The following is a 15,567-nucleotide window of genomic DNA, read 5'->3' on the forward strand; positions in this document are numbered from 1 at the left end:
AAGTCCAATTCTTATAACTGCTTATGCCCCTCCCTACTACTATTCTCTGTACCGAATTACAGGTTTGGATCTCAATTTGTGGCCTTGTTATAGCAATTCGTCCGATTCAGCTCATCTGTAATGCCGATGGCCAAGTTTCATCAAGATATCTCAATTTTTACTGAAGTTATTGCGTGCATTGATGGACAAATGGACAGACAGTTACTTAGAGTTTAACGTTTTTTATTACAAAGTTTTTCCAGCACCTAAAAGAATGTCCACTCTTTGAGCTTCGCTAGTTGCAAGAGTATAAAATGTGTACTTAGCCCTTCCTTCCTTGTTAAAGTTAGAACATTCAATTTCGAACACTTAGATCTCCTTAGTTTGGCACTATTATGTATACAGTTCTACGATAATATATGTGACCTGGTCTACGAAAAGGGAGCTAACGTGCGAAAACTAGTTTTCTGGGAAACTGAAAAAGCATCTCATCTTCCATCCGAATCAACTAAAAAGTGAAAATTGATTTTTTTCACACCTAAGCCCCCTTTACGAGGACCAGGTCACATACATATATAAAAAATAATTTAATTCGACTAAAGTAAAAATTTAGGCACGTTCTTAATATAAAATAGATCGTAGTTCGACGCGTACTTTTTCAAGGCAATTGGAAAGCGAACATACAATGTCCATCGGGTATAATTTTGATAGAAAAACTCAGCTTATACCTACTAATGAAAGACGACTTAAGCTACATTATTTTCCGGCTACTCACTACATTACATAATAGAATTAATTATATTTCTAATGAATCTTAAAAGGGTATGCAGTGGCGGATTTAGAAATTTGCCGCCAGTAGGCTATTCAATTTTTGCCGCGCCTATTGACCTCATGCGCTAGTTTAGTTCACAATCATTATTAATTACATTTATTGTGTTAATGAAATTGCAACATTATGATTTGTCCTCTATCGTCCTCATTACATCGTTTTTTTTCGTTATTAGGATGATTTTGAACTAGGGAATAGTTGTGTCAGTTTCTAGATTATTTTTACAACCCACGATTTAGTGAAGAGTGTTTAGTGTTGAGCTACAACACTATATAAAAGCACAGCTTATACATATAAAATAATGTGTAGTCGGTAAACGTTTAATTGTTAAATATTTTTTATTCCACTTACAATATAAAAACAACACGAACAATATCTATTAAATAATCTGTTAACAATCAGGTTAATAGTGACAATGAGATCAATTAAGTTTTACATTAACTTTTTGCGAGATTTTAAATTCGCAAAATTATGAATTATATCGTCGTATGAGATCTTGTTCATTAGTTCTGACTCTATGCACAAAAGAGATAAGGCGTTAAGCTTTTCTTGACTTAAAGTAGATCGTAGATAGTTTTTACTCGCTTTAAGCAAGAAAAGCTTCTCTCACCTGAACAATTTGTCACTGGTGTACATAGAGCCATACGAAGTGCTATATCCAAGTTTGGATAAATGTTCTCCAAATTCTGTTTTCGTAGAAACAAAGATAGACTTTTCAATGATCCAGAATCTGGTTTTATCAAAATTCTTTCAGAAGAAATGTGACATTGAAAGTGTACGCATTCCTGAACTAAATCAGTTTCTAAATCATTGGGATATATTTTTTCAAGGAAAGAGCTTTTTCCGTCAGGGTCGTGGGTGTCAACTCACTCATTTTGGTTAGAAATGAAAACTTCTCGTTAAAATCGTTGTAGGCGTTTTGCCGTTTTTCTAACTCGGTCACCAGTCTATCTACGAGGACGAGAAACGTGTTAACTCTGAAACTTTCACTCGCAGTCATTGTAATAACTTCTTCTGATGTTTCATCAAATCTTTTTTTCTTTTCGGTTGCCTTTTTCCGATTTCTGTTGTGTACTGTTTCGATACGTTTCTCCATCGCCTTTTCTTCGAAATACTTGAAATTATCTCGTTCAGCTACGAAAAACTTACGAAGTGATTCGTAAAGATCGGCAACGGTGATCAAATCTACGGCGGAAGCCTGAATTTGAACATTCACTTTGTTTATTCTTTCCAAAAACATTCCACACAACAACCATTACCGCCGTTTCCAGTTTCTCCAAATTCAAGAGTATTCCCGCCGCTTCTTGTCGCGTTACAGGCTTTTCGGTACAATCGTCTTTGATTGATTCCAAAGTCTTAAGAACTTCGTGCCAAGAATCTCTCAAGCTTTACACGCGTCCTCCTCGCTGACCAACGTATCAGATTCACTCTTTTCAGGGTTTTGCCTTTCCCGATTTCACTCATTAATTTAAGCCAGCGTTGTGTCGAGCTTACAAAAAACATAAATTTCCTGTAGCGTCATAAAAAGCGACATGCTTCTATACACGATTCAGCAGCGGCAGTTGCCACTAAATTCAAAGAATGGGCAGAGCAAGGCACGTAAAATGCGAAAGGTGCTTGATTTCGAATTTTTGCCTGCAAGCCATTGTACATGCCAGACATGTTCGCGGCATTATCATATGACTGCCCACGACAGTCTTCAATATTTATGCCCAGTGTTTCGAGCTCCGAAATAATGACAGAAAACATTTCTTCAGCTTTATGTCCCACCGACGGCAAAAACTTAACAAATCTTTCACACGGTTCGCCTGATTCTAAAACGTATCTAATAACAAGAGTAAGTTGATCTACGTGTGCTATATCTGGTGTTGAATCTATGATTAGAGAAAAATATTTCGCCCTTCGTATCTCGTCTCCAATCTGTTTTGAGACTTTATGACCCATCAAGAGGATAAACTCATCGCAAACGGTCTTTGATAAATAACTGGTACTGCCTGATCCTTGATTCCCAAATCGTTCAATATGACTGGCTAAAAAGGATCGAATTCCGCTAACAGTTCCAAAATCATACAGTAATTACCGTTATGTGGATCACCGAACTTTTCATTTTTGCCTCTGAAAGCAAGGCCTCTTGAACACAGTCGCTTCACTACCGCAACAACTCTCTTCAGAACATTTCTCCAATATATAATTTCTTCATCAATTTGGACCTGTAGCAAATTGTCGAGTCGGCCATCAATCGCACTCCTAGCTTTCAAACTAAGAATACTAGATTTATGACGTGCAGAGTTTTCATGCTGAGCTACTCGGTGTTCTGCGTTTTCCAGTCATTAAATCCTTCGTTCTCGAACTGGGTCTTATACTCCAATGGACCGAATGCTAAACAGGGTCCGCAATATATAGATCTTTTTGTTTCAGAATAAACAAGCCAATTTCGGTCTTTCACTTCATGATTTTTCATTTTTCTTTGGAAGATACCCACTGGCAAGAAACGACGTTGATCGGCATATATTTTTTCACTTTGAGAGAAGTCACAATATTTGTTTTGATCGAAGCCGGACCTTGCGATATTCTCCCTTAAAGTATCGTTAATTTCCCATAAAGCTGGATCCTTGTTTACATTTACCGTTGTTAGCACTTGGTCATTTCTTGCACTTGACGTCTGATTTGGGGACGCATCTTCAACTGTAATACTTATTGATGATTCATCTACCGCCTCCTTATCAAAAACATAATTATCCGTTTTTTCGAAAGCAGATTGTTCAACAGGCGACAGTTGTTGTTAGGCCACAGAACTCAAATGGTTGAATTTCCTAATCTAACAACACTGCTTTTACTGTCACTTGTAAGAAAACTGTCAATTTTTATGGTTCTACGGATAATCTATTCTTGTTCTTTTTTTTTCATTTTGGCCTTTTCTCATACTCAGCTCCACAAAGTCGCTTTCTTCCATCACTCATTCTATCAATTTTTTATTCAAGAACTGAAACAAAAACAAAAATGCATTGGGAATTTTATTTCTCGTGCGTAATTAAAGTCCTTTGTTCGGACTTCAGACCACGACTACTTACCTAATATTATAAGCAAAGGAAATAGGTATATCGACGGTTAAGTACCAAACACTGCTATCTACAAAAAAAACCGTTATGTTTCGTAGATAGCAGTGTTTGGTACTTAACCATCGACATTTAAGTATAATAAAACAAAAAATGTGAATTTCCATGCAAACCTTCCAAAACAGAATCATGTTGAATTACTGATTCGTTGCTGAAGATTTATTGTAATACATTAGAATTTCTTACCTTACTGCACTGGTGATGTGATGTTTTAAAAATTATCTATTCATACAATCCACTAAACAGTCTGAAAAATGAAAGCACACAACCACAGAAAAATGTGCCGGTGAATAACGGTTAATACGTAAGAAGTTATTAGAAACTGCAGGACGCAATCGACCAATGTCACTTTTGTTTTGCTTTTGTTTTGAAGAAAAACCCCGTTTGTATTGCCGCTCTATATCTATCTCTCTCGTTCTCGAACTCAATGCCTATGCCGCCATAGATAACTTGATACGAAACTCTTGGGTTCGAGAGAGAGCTGTCAAAACTTTCATAACATTTGTCAATGATGCCACTGCTGAAAAATATTAGCTTGGGAATTTAATAAATTATACAACACACTAAATTAAACACTTTGAAAATGCATACATATATAAATTCTACAATGCAAAATCATTAATTAATTTACATAAACATTTATTTTGCCAAAATATGTTCGCACAGTTCATTTCACCCTAATTTCGTCAAGTAATTATAACGCTGTTCTTCTGGCATCCCATCTTTTTCACTAACTGCTGGTTGACAGCACCCTGATTGTGTTTTGTTGCCAGCTCAGAAAACAGATCCGCCCGCACGCGGCAACACGATCGCGACGCGAACCGAGCGCGCTCGCTTGTGGTTCGTGCTGTCAATTCGTTCAGCCAGCCAGACACTCTTAGCGAACGGTCATATCATTCGTTCCCGCGCAGCAATGCAAAAACAACTAAGTACCCAAATACATTCATACCTAGTAGTAAATATTTAAATTTTGAAACATATTACACGTTAAATATAATATACGTATTTAATTTAATAAATGGGTCAAATCTCTTTGTGTAGGTATACAATTTTATTTAATTTCTGTAAGACAAAATAAAATGTTTGGGCCAAATTTGCCGCCCCCTAAAATCTGCCGCTCTAGGCTCCAGCCTACTCAGCCTGTTGATAAATCCACCACTGAGGGTATGTTGTAGTGATCTATTTTCATTTAGTTATATCAGTTAGTTGATTTAAACCAGCTGTCTTTTTGTTCGTCAACATTCGAGTTCAGTCTTATAGTTTTCAATATTCTAAGGGCAGTTACTCAATGTTTAGTTAAGGGGTTCAACAGAACTTTATCGGCAGCAATCTGCAAATTGATTTTCTCAATATCGAGTAAGCAACCATCTGCCAGTGAAGTTCTGATAAACTTTACCGAAAGAAGAAGTCTTGGTTAGTTTTTAAGCGGTACATGAAATGATAGCTGTCAGCTGTTAAATCTCTAAGAATCAGCATATACATACGGCGTTCAGACGTGAACCCTTTTGTCGATCATACTATATATTATGCATATTGGCATAACGTAATGCTGAACGTAAATATTCCTTTGAAAGGGCACTGTTGCAACCATGAAAAGAATAGGAATAGGAAAGGAAAATGATAAGAAATGCCTCGTCTGAACATGCAAATACTTGGCTCATGACGTTTACATAATTTTGGCACTTCACAATCCAAATTTTGTGAACAATTTTCCACACAACTTGGTGAAAATGGTTCTATCATTCAAACCTATCATCCAGTTAAGCTACCAGCGATTAAGGATAATAATAACCAGAATAAAAACCTGAAGGTTATTGTTTTTTTTAACCATCAATCCGAAAGAAAGGAAGAAAGAATAATTTTCCAATATTATGTGTTTGATATTTTTACTTTTATCATCAAAATGATGAGCAGTAAAGGTAAGATTTTGTTCATAATTTTAAAAATCGTACATAATTTATTCTTTAAATTCTATATCATCTCCTTCAAAATAATACCTTTTGGCCCCAATACACTTGTGCTAACGTTTTTTCCAATCCTCGGAACATTTGTTAAAGTCAATTTCTGGAATAGCCTTCAATGCTAGCGCGTAGCGATTTATGTTTAATGTCTTCAATTTACTAAAAACGGATTCCCCGAAGTGGTCGTTGGAGTTTGCTGAATAGCCAGAAGTCACACGTAGCTAAATCAGGCGAATATGGTGGTTGTGGCACGATATTGGTTGAAATTTTGATGAAAAACTCATGACGAATTAATGCAGCATGTGACGATGCATTATCGTTATACAAAAGCAAGAGTGGTCGGCCCATAATTCCGGCCCCTTTTTACGAAAAACTTCACGCAAACAACGCATAACACTTAAATAGTATTTCATGTTGACAGTTTGTCCGGTCGGAAGGAATTCGGAGTGCAACACATCTCAATAACCGAAGAAAACTATCAACATAACCTGGATTTATCTGACTGTTAATCGATGATTCTCAAGACCAAACACTTTTATCTTATAGCCTTGACAGACGGCAGCGTTAATCCGGATTAACTGCGAACTTAATCAGATCCAAATTTGTAGGTGACAGACGGCAGCTATGCGAGTTTGAAACTCTCATAAACAGCTCATTGCCCTTTTTATAATATTTTCAATGAAAATTGATAGAAGATAAACATTACGGTTGTTAGCCGACCAATTTTTACCAAACCATTTTTTATTACAAAAACATAAGTATAAACACATTATTTTTAAAACTGCATCATAACATAGAAGTTTTATTGATATTATATTGAGAATTTGATAAACAGCTGTCAGGGTTGCTTGTATTTCATTCACAATAGATGAAAATTGGCCATTTTTAACAATGTTGCCAACGAAAATCTCACAAACTCCCTAAAATTTTGAGAGTTATTTTTGGATTCAGCAACGCAGTTAGCTGTGGTAACTCCTGAATTAATCCCGAAAAATGCAATTAATCTGGTTTAACGCTGCCGTCTGTCAATGCTATTATTGACATAATGAAATTAGATTCCGCACACAAAGTTAAGGGATGTTTTTGTCGAATAATTTCATTTATCGTAAAAATCGACTAATGCATTTTATGTACTTCAGAAACCGTATACCAAACACTAATGATTATTTTGATGTGTTTTTCACAGATGTCACTGACAGTGACACTGACTAACTTAGAAAAAAGTATTTTGACTATTAGCCTTCCGCGGGAAATTTAAATGAAAGAGTCTACTATTTTTTGCCCACGTCGCATGTCAACGACACGAACATCTACTACTTAGCGATATTTCATGGTTTAGAGGTTCATTATATTGTGGCAAAAAACAACAGATTAGTATTAGTATCTTCTTTTGTAGTAATTTCGAGACATCTTAAAGTTCACTTTGGTACACCGACAACAAATTGGATATTCTTGATGTACCTTACTTTATTCAAATTTGTATTTTTGATTTTGTATTCATTTTTCCTCACAATGCTTTCATTTGCAAATAAATGTTGGGAATCCACGGCTCATACTTAGACTATAAATAATTGAAGTACTGAACTCAATACCATGCACATAACCATACGTCCCGTAGAGGCGTTATATGTATGTATCAAGTCATCACTGCAAGCCTAATTTCTTAATTAACATTTTATGTTTGCTTGTTAAAATAATTAAAAAACAGCGCACTTTTTCAATTAAGATTCATGCCTTAAACTTTTCACAGTTGCTAAAAATACACATGAGCATTCGAAACTTTAACAAAACGATTAGAAATGCTGCTGTTTGCAAAAATTAGTTGACAAGGTACAAAAAAATTTAAAACACCAAAAGCACATTAAAATTTGCGTCAAATCAATAATAGGTATATTAAAAAAAAATAATTATGTATTTATGCCAATGTCAATGACATTATGTATTGAAAACAACAAAAAATACACATATGAAGTCATAAAATAAGAAACAATGCGAATCTGTGATCAAAAGCAGGCGAAAAGTGAAAAATCAACGGCGAGTATGAAGCAATTGTGGCGACCGACCGACTGGCCGCACACGCTTGCGCCGTGCAAATTGCTAAAAGCTCAGCAACAGCGTCAAGTGTGTAGCGATAGCTGCTAATGAGTGCAATCTGCTCACCTTGCTTGCAAGCTACCATTTCCGTCTACTGCGCTTCAAGCGTTTACACACCAATTTAGTGGCGAAGAACGTACATGAAGATTGCTAAAAACTAAAACAGTTAATTAGCTGAAAATTATTAAGATTTTCTTTTTTATTAAAATAAAATTTAATACTTTTAACGAAATTATTTTTTTTTTAATATAAAAAATTAAATCGTTTAATTATTATACATATAATGTATTTAAATATAATCATTAATAATATTTTTAATTAGTCTATGAACGATTTATTATGTGTTTCTAGGTTTCAGTTTAGGCGATGAACTGGGCTTCGCGGAATCGCTCGGCAATGTAGAGGGTGAACCGGAGCGACGACGCGCCATTAGCTATAAAAATGGGTCACCACCAAGCGCTGCAGGCGTAATGCCTGCTACACAAAAGCCGGTAAGCTCAACATCATACATTTTGAAGGCAAAAAAAGTTGAAAAAAACTTAAATATACTAAAAAGTAGCTGAGAAAATTTGCCAAGGCGTAAATATTGTTATGGTCAGCTGCGGTAATATATTTTTTACTTCCGCTTTTCGCTTCTTAGAGACCTCAGTCGAACTCTAAAAATACCTTAATCGATTTATTTGAATCTTTTTGTGATTTTTTTATATTTATAAAAATATAGTAACACCGAAGATTTCTTTTTGTTGCTGCTGTATCGAAATCTACATATCTACCGACAGATTAAAGGGCGAAATAGAAGTAGGTGCAGGCTTCTTCTATTGTAAACCATTCACGGAAGGTAGCTTCAAAATAAATTACTAGAATCCAGTCAGTCAGAACGAAATTACTGGCATAGCATAGAAGATGCCAAGTGGGCTTCTGCTATAAGCAGCAAGTCCATTAACCTTCTAGTGAACGCCCAAGCAGATAATAAGGCAGTCCGTAGCGCCAATATCAAGTCCCATTGCTTTAGGTTATGCAAGCAGGCAATAACTAGACTCTCAGCAGGTAACTCGGTTACTCATCCAGTCATATATCGATAGAAGGAAATGGAAAGTCATACGAGCTAGTCCGGGTTAAAGCTGCCCCAAACCATTCAGCTCCTTCAAGGGTTGTTGGGAGCAATGGCTAGGGAACACCATAGGTCTGGAACACAAACAGCACATGCTATATGTTAATGGTGGACAGACCAAAAAGCTCTTACTTTTAAGCAAAAGGGAACTTAGTAGTACTGTAGGGGTCATCACAGCGCACCTACTCTTAAGACCCCACCCTCAGAAAAATGGAAACGTGTATTCGGCGGAATCATGATGAGACAGAACATTATCTATGTGATAAATATCTACAGTCGATAAATATTTCACAGCTCCCCATGTTACGTGGGCAGCTGGAGAGTAAAAAGTAAGGTTTTTTTCAACCTACTGAGTTTCTAGATAAGGTTTAAGTTGGTTACCCTCCGGGAGCACAACGGTTGTAGTACTGGCTTAAGTACGGCCATGTGGCCTCTCTTTTCAACCAACCAACCATTGCTGCTATATACTCTACTCGGTCTTTTTAACTAATGGAAACGTGCCTCTATCTTCACTGTCCCTAGTTAACACCGCATTAAATATTATACCCACATAATTCAGTAAATTAATAAAGTGCTTATATTTTATATATCCTTATCCTTTTATTAATGAACATAGAGATTACGACACAATTTCATTTCGTTATGTTTTTGGGAGTGCATTTGACAGAGAAATATGTATATTAGATCACCACGCCATGAACAAAATAAAAGGAAGTTTTGATTGCAATGACAGTTTGACAGTGCGCTACATTTATGACATAGCGTGTCAGAATTTGTTGCTTGTATCATTTTTGTATTGTCTAGCACTAGAGAGTTTCCACTTCAAATGTAGTTGGCTTCTAACGCAAGTATGAGAAAATGCGAGATCACAACAGTCCCTTAGGCTGGGTTCTTATAGCCTAAAATTGAAAGAAAAACGAGCTAGAAGGATATAAAGTAACCAGCACTAATTTTTTGGTTACCAAGTGTACATTTTTTTGATGTTCCAAAGTAGAGATATCTACCCATAACAAGGTAGTTATTGCTGTAAATAGTGACTTTTGGACCCTGTCTATTCTTTTATAGTCCTTGTTAGAATTACTACTGCCAAATATTCCGAGATGGAGTAAATAGCTTTAAAGATGGCCTTCAGAGCAACATAAATCAATCTGCAACAAATATCACCAATATTATTTAAAAGAGAGAACCTACGCAAGTGAGTTCTTGCCCATACATCATGGTCCAACACATAATCCCCAAACTATTTGAGTAATATTTTAGGATTTTAATTTATGGAGTAGGCGAGTGCTGCTCTGTGAACCATGGCCTCATATACGCAAAAGAACTCATAAATAAAAATTTGTTTTTATACTCTCGCAACAAGTTGCTAAGGAGAGTATTATAGTTTTTTTCACATAACGGTTGTTTGTAAGTCCTAAAACTAAAAGAGTCAGATATGGGGTTATATATACCAAAGTGATCAGGGTGACGAGTAGAGTTGAAATCCGGATGTCTGTCTGTCAATCCGTCTGTCCGTCCGTCCGTGCAAGCTGTAACTTGAGTAAAAATTGAGATATCATGCTGAAACTTGGTACACGTATTTGTTGGCTCCATAAGAAGGTTAAGTTCGAAGATGGGCAAAATCGGCCAACTGCCACGCCCACAAAATGGCGGAAACCGAAAACCTATAAAATGACATAACTAAGCCATTAATAAAGATATTAAAGTGAAATTTGGCACAAGGGATCGCATTTGGGAGGGACATATTTTAACATAATATTCTTGGAAAAGTGGGCGTGGCCCCGCCCCCTACTAAGTTTTTTGTACGTATCTCGGAAACTACTATAGCTATGTCAACCAAACTCTACAGAGTCATTTTCTTCAGGTATTTCCATATACAGTTCCAAAATGGAAGAAATCGGATAATAACCACGCCCACCTCCCATACAAAGGTTATGTTGAAAATCACTAAAAGTGCGTTAACCGACTAACAAAAAACGTCAGAAACACTAAATTTTACGGAAGAAGTGGCAGAAGGAAGCTGCACCCAGGCTTTTTTTAAAAATTGAAAATGGGCGTGGCGTCGCCCACTTATGGACCAAAAACCATATCTCGGGAACTACTCGATCGATTTAAATGAAATTCGGTATGTAATATTTTGTTAACACCCTGATGACATGTACGAAATCGGTTCACAACCACGCCTTCTTCCAATATAAAGCTATTTTGAATTCCATCTGATGCCTTCTCTGTATAATACGAGTATAAACATTAGGAACCAATGATGATAGCGGAATAAAACTTTACAAAAATACGGTATTTGAAAAATCTGTAAATGACGGATAATGAAATCTCGATTATCACTTTACCATGCGAGAGTATAAAATGTTCGGTGACACCCGAACTTAGCCCTTCCTTACTTGTTTTTTTTATTATTATTCGATAAAAATAGGTATTTTTGTGAACTAATGAAATATCTTGTTTCCCTATCAGCCAGTACAGCATCCCATACCCGAGAAACGCATTGGCGCGCGGGCCTCTCCCAACTACAACGCTGCTTACAGAGAGAATCTTAAACGTCAAGTAGCGCCTACACAACTAATGACAGAGGCGAGACCTTTACCGTTAGGTGTACCAGCATTCCGACCCATACCGAAAACCGCAACTGTGCCCGTAGCGCAAATGGCGCAGCGACGTACGAATGTTGCAGTGGACTCCCCAAATCCGAGAGTTCGTCTCAACAACAAGTTGGTGGAAGGTTACTCCGATCCAATGGTAAGTGCAGAAATAATTAAATTTCAAATAAAATAAATAATTTATATTATTTATTTTCTTGAATGCAACAGAACTCCAATCGTACCTTCCACGTCGCGAACCCTTCTGTCTCGCAACCGCTTGCAGTGCCCGCCTTCCAGGCAATGCCTAATTCGGTCGCACGTCTCGCTGCCGTTACAAAGTCCCTCACTAACGCAGAGGAACGGATTATGCATGGGCAGCCAAATTACTTGCAGTTCGAGGAACCGAAGTTCGATTTGAAGGATGTGACGGTGGAGGAACTAGCCTCGGCGGCCAATGTCACCGTGGACACAATCAAACATGCAATCTACGTACGTGAACAACAAATGAAAGCCGAGCATCGTGCTATGTTGGCGGCAAAGTTGCGTCAAGAATTCGTACGTACCTCGACGACAGCACGTACAACGACAACAACAACGCCAGCACCGTTACCTGTAGCAGCGATTAAAGCACCGGTGATGAATTGGGCCCAACCACAGAACGAACTCGACAGTCAGAATATCAAAGAGAATGTAGCTTTCGAGAGTAAGATGTCGAAGGTACGTAAATTGGATGTGCTATTGTACAGTTGTTAAGTATAGATCGCTAAACTATTGCGAAAAGTGAAGCAAATACTGAACATTATAACTGCCCGCTACTCTCTTTTTGTATAACTTAGAAGAAATTCTCTATCTTTCGTGTTATCGCTGTTGGTTAATGTTGCTCTACTCTCTCTGTCGGAAGACATAGGCGAGTTTTCTGGAAGAACTCAATATGTTGGATATTATAAAGACAAAGAGTATTGAAAGTGTTAAAAAAATATTCTAAATTTTTTTCGCATAGGTCATGAATGCACCACGCGAATACTATCCAGTTGGCTATGATAAGAACTTCGATGATAACTTTAAGTCCAAAGTTGATCTGCCACCGACGAGTTTCTCTTGCGGCAAACAGAAGCACTTCCCAGGACTGTATGCCGATACAGATCTTGGTTGCATGGTAAATTACAACGCTACTAACTAATAAAATAATCAGATTCACTATGTAGTATATTTCTTGTTCAGGTGTTCCATGTTTGTGCGCTCACCGATGATGGACTTGTACGCAAATCGTTCCTTTGCCCAGAGAGCACACTCTTCGATCAAACAATCTTGAAATGCAACTGGTGGTTCTATGTGGACTGCAGTGCCAGCAAAAGTGTCTACGACTCTAATATTCCCATCTCCAAGAGTTATCAGCTCATGAAGTCGCTCACTTACTTCTCCAAATACAGCAAAAATGCTGACAATGAAGGCGGTGATGGCGGTTTGGACATACAAACACTCAAAGATTCCATGGCTGAGGAAGAGAATTCTAGAGCACGACGTGTGGACAGCGATGATATACAAGTGTCGGACAAAGCGCGCAGTTTTGCTATACACGTTGAAGATACAACCACTGCAGCGCCGGAGAAAGTACAAAGTGACGTTATAAGCCCTACTTTGGAGACACGTAGAGTCGAATTGAACAACGATATAAAAACGACGGAGGATGACTTGCCAGAGATCACTACCGCAGTGGATATAATCACACCACAACCTGTCTACGATCGCCTGGCTGAGCTGAAGGCCAAGTTAGACAGCATCAAGGCGGCAAATAGTCAAACCACAACACAAAAAACGAATGAAGCTTGAGTATGGGGGGTTGAGCGCTTGACGGCGCTATGCAGGGATTAAAATTACTTAGTTAGTGGAAGTGGTGTTACGAAACGAAGCCTGCGCGAGTTGGTGGTGCAACGGTTGCTTTGCATGAAGTCGAGTTATATGGTATGAAGTCGCCAAGTATGGGTTTCTAAACACTATTTGTAGGTCTTTAAGTAAATACGTCATTCCTAAATAGTCATTGTGCGCATTCGAGAAATTGAGAGAAAATATATAAATAATTGAAATTAAATGGGGGGTATGATTGTTGCGCCAGCTTAGTGTTAAGTTTTCAGCATAGTTCAATCCGTATTTTAAGTCACACAAAATCAATATAAGAAGAAATAAAAAATCTGCGTGTGTGGGAGATTCTTGGATATACATATAATATGAACGTACAATTACATGTAATGTAACTTATTTATTATTTTATGTTTTTTTAATAAAAAATATATACAACAAATTGTGTTTGTGCGTTTTGTGAAGAAAAATTGTGAGTCAAGAGTTAGCCAAGTATCAAGAAAAAGTTATTATTTGGTTCGAACTTTTGGCCTATTTTTACCCCGTAGATAAGTATTTGAAAATTTCAGCCACCATCTAGTGTTCTACAGTTCGACAATAACCAATTTGGTTTGTTTCCAAGAGAAGGTTGGACATTTTTTGGCTTCAGCAATATGCCGATTTGTGACGAACACTGGAAGCACATCCTCTGTAAACTCTTCGAGAGATTGGTTTTGGTTTGCAGAGTGTGTATAATATATCGAGCTCGTTAGATTTCAGGCTGAGTTGATAGATGACCTTAAGGGTCTTGCCTTTTAAACTTTTTCCGATTTCATAGATGAATATAGAGGATTCTAGTTGATAATTGAATCACTTGGTTCCATACAGTGTGGATATTTGAATTAACACACAATTCGGATTTCTTCTCAGCGTGATGTTTGAAAGTCCTCATTTGGCAGTCTCTGCTCCTTTTATAAACTACCCATCTTGGCAAGGCAGTATCCAACCTGAGTATACAAACGACGCGACAGCTCAGTTGATCAGTACACAGCAATGACTTTTAAACAGAATTGACTCCAATGGAGGTTGACTGTATGTTCAAGAGAGTGTTTGGAAATATGTATCTCGGCAGTTTTTTCTCGACTACTCGTATACAGCTTTCAACAGACTGAGGTCAAAACAACAAGGGAGCGATATCTTCAAAGAAACAGTAGTTTAGTTCTATAATTTGTAGTAAGTTCAAAAACTATTCATCCCTCTATCGTGGTCCCTTTCGCTTGACCTTGGTGATCTCCGAGTCGCTGATCAACCTTGAATTCTGTGCGTTGCGATTTTTACATTGGATAAAAATATCGAATATCGAATTTGTCTCAAATCTTACATTTCTAACCAATTTTCGTGTGCAGAAAATAGAGGATATGCTGCTTGAAAATCGTCAGGCAAGTGTTAGGGAGATGGCAAGAGAGCTCGACATCTCTCGCGAGTCCGTTCGAATGATTTTGGTAAATATTCTGGGTATGAAACGCGTTCTTGCTCGACTCAATTTGATAAAGCTAAAGGTTTTTCGAAAAGTGTGCCATAAATAGGACATGCTTGATCGAGCGAATTCTGATCCCACATTCATGGAAAGCATTAAAACTGCCGATGAGACATGAGTTTATGAGTTTGACATGCAAACAAGTCAACAATCATCGGAATGGAACCCTTTTTCAGTCGATCGAAGAAATAAAACAAAATTCGTTGAAGGCCATTCAAAAAGTGTCTAGAAAAGCTGGAAAAATCATTGGCATAAGTGTATCAATGTAAAAATATTTCATTGTTATTCCTCAATGAGAATTTAAGTAGCCAGTTCATTTAATAAGCTAAGCTCCGCAGACTTGTTACTTAACTTTATTTACACTTTCGCGTGTCAAAAATAAATTATTTGTCTCTATTGTTCGATAAATAAAAATTTATTAGGTACATTTGAATGTAAGTTAACATAAAAAGTATTAAAAATTACAAACTTAAACATAAGCTTATTGCTCTGCCTTCGCACACGAGA

The 15,567-nt window shown here is 37.2% G+C and overlaps 1 protein-coding gene across 1 annotated transcript in view; it reads left to right on the forward strand.

The window, feature by feature from the left end:
* The window catches only part of LOC120779552, a 54,399-nt gene extending 40,507 nt beyond the window's left edge, over positions 1-13,892 (forward strand). Inside the window, exons 3-7 of the mRNA XM_040111894.1 lie at positions 8,331-8,470; positions 11,563-11,844; positions 11,916-12,404; positions 12,688-12,843; positions 12,909-13,892. Coding sequence (XP_039967828.1) covers positions 8,331-8,470; positions 11,563-11,844; positions 11,916-12,404; positions 12,688-12,843; positions 12,909-13,517 — 1,676 coding nt within the window. The 3' untranslated portion in view covers positions 13,518-13,892. The remainder of the gene's footprint in view (positions 1-8,330; positions 8,471-11,562; positions 11,845-11,915; positions 12,405-12,687; positions 12,844-12,908) is intronic.
* The last annotated feature ends 1,675 nt before the right edge of the window (positions 13,893-15,567 follow it).

Source organism: Bactrocera tryoni, chromosome 1, assembly GCF_016617805.1.
Source record: "Bactrocera tryoni isolate S06 chromosome 1, CSIRO_BtryS06_freeze2, whole genome shotgun sequence".
Classification (NCBI taxonomy): domain Eukaryota; kingdom Metazoa; phylum Arthropoda; class Insecta; order Diptera; family Tephritidae; genus Bactrocera; species Bactrocera tryoni.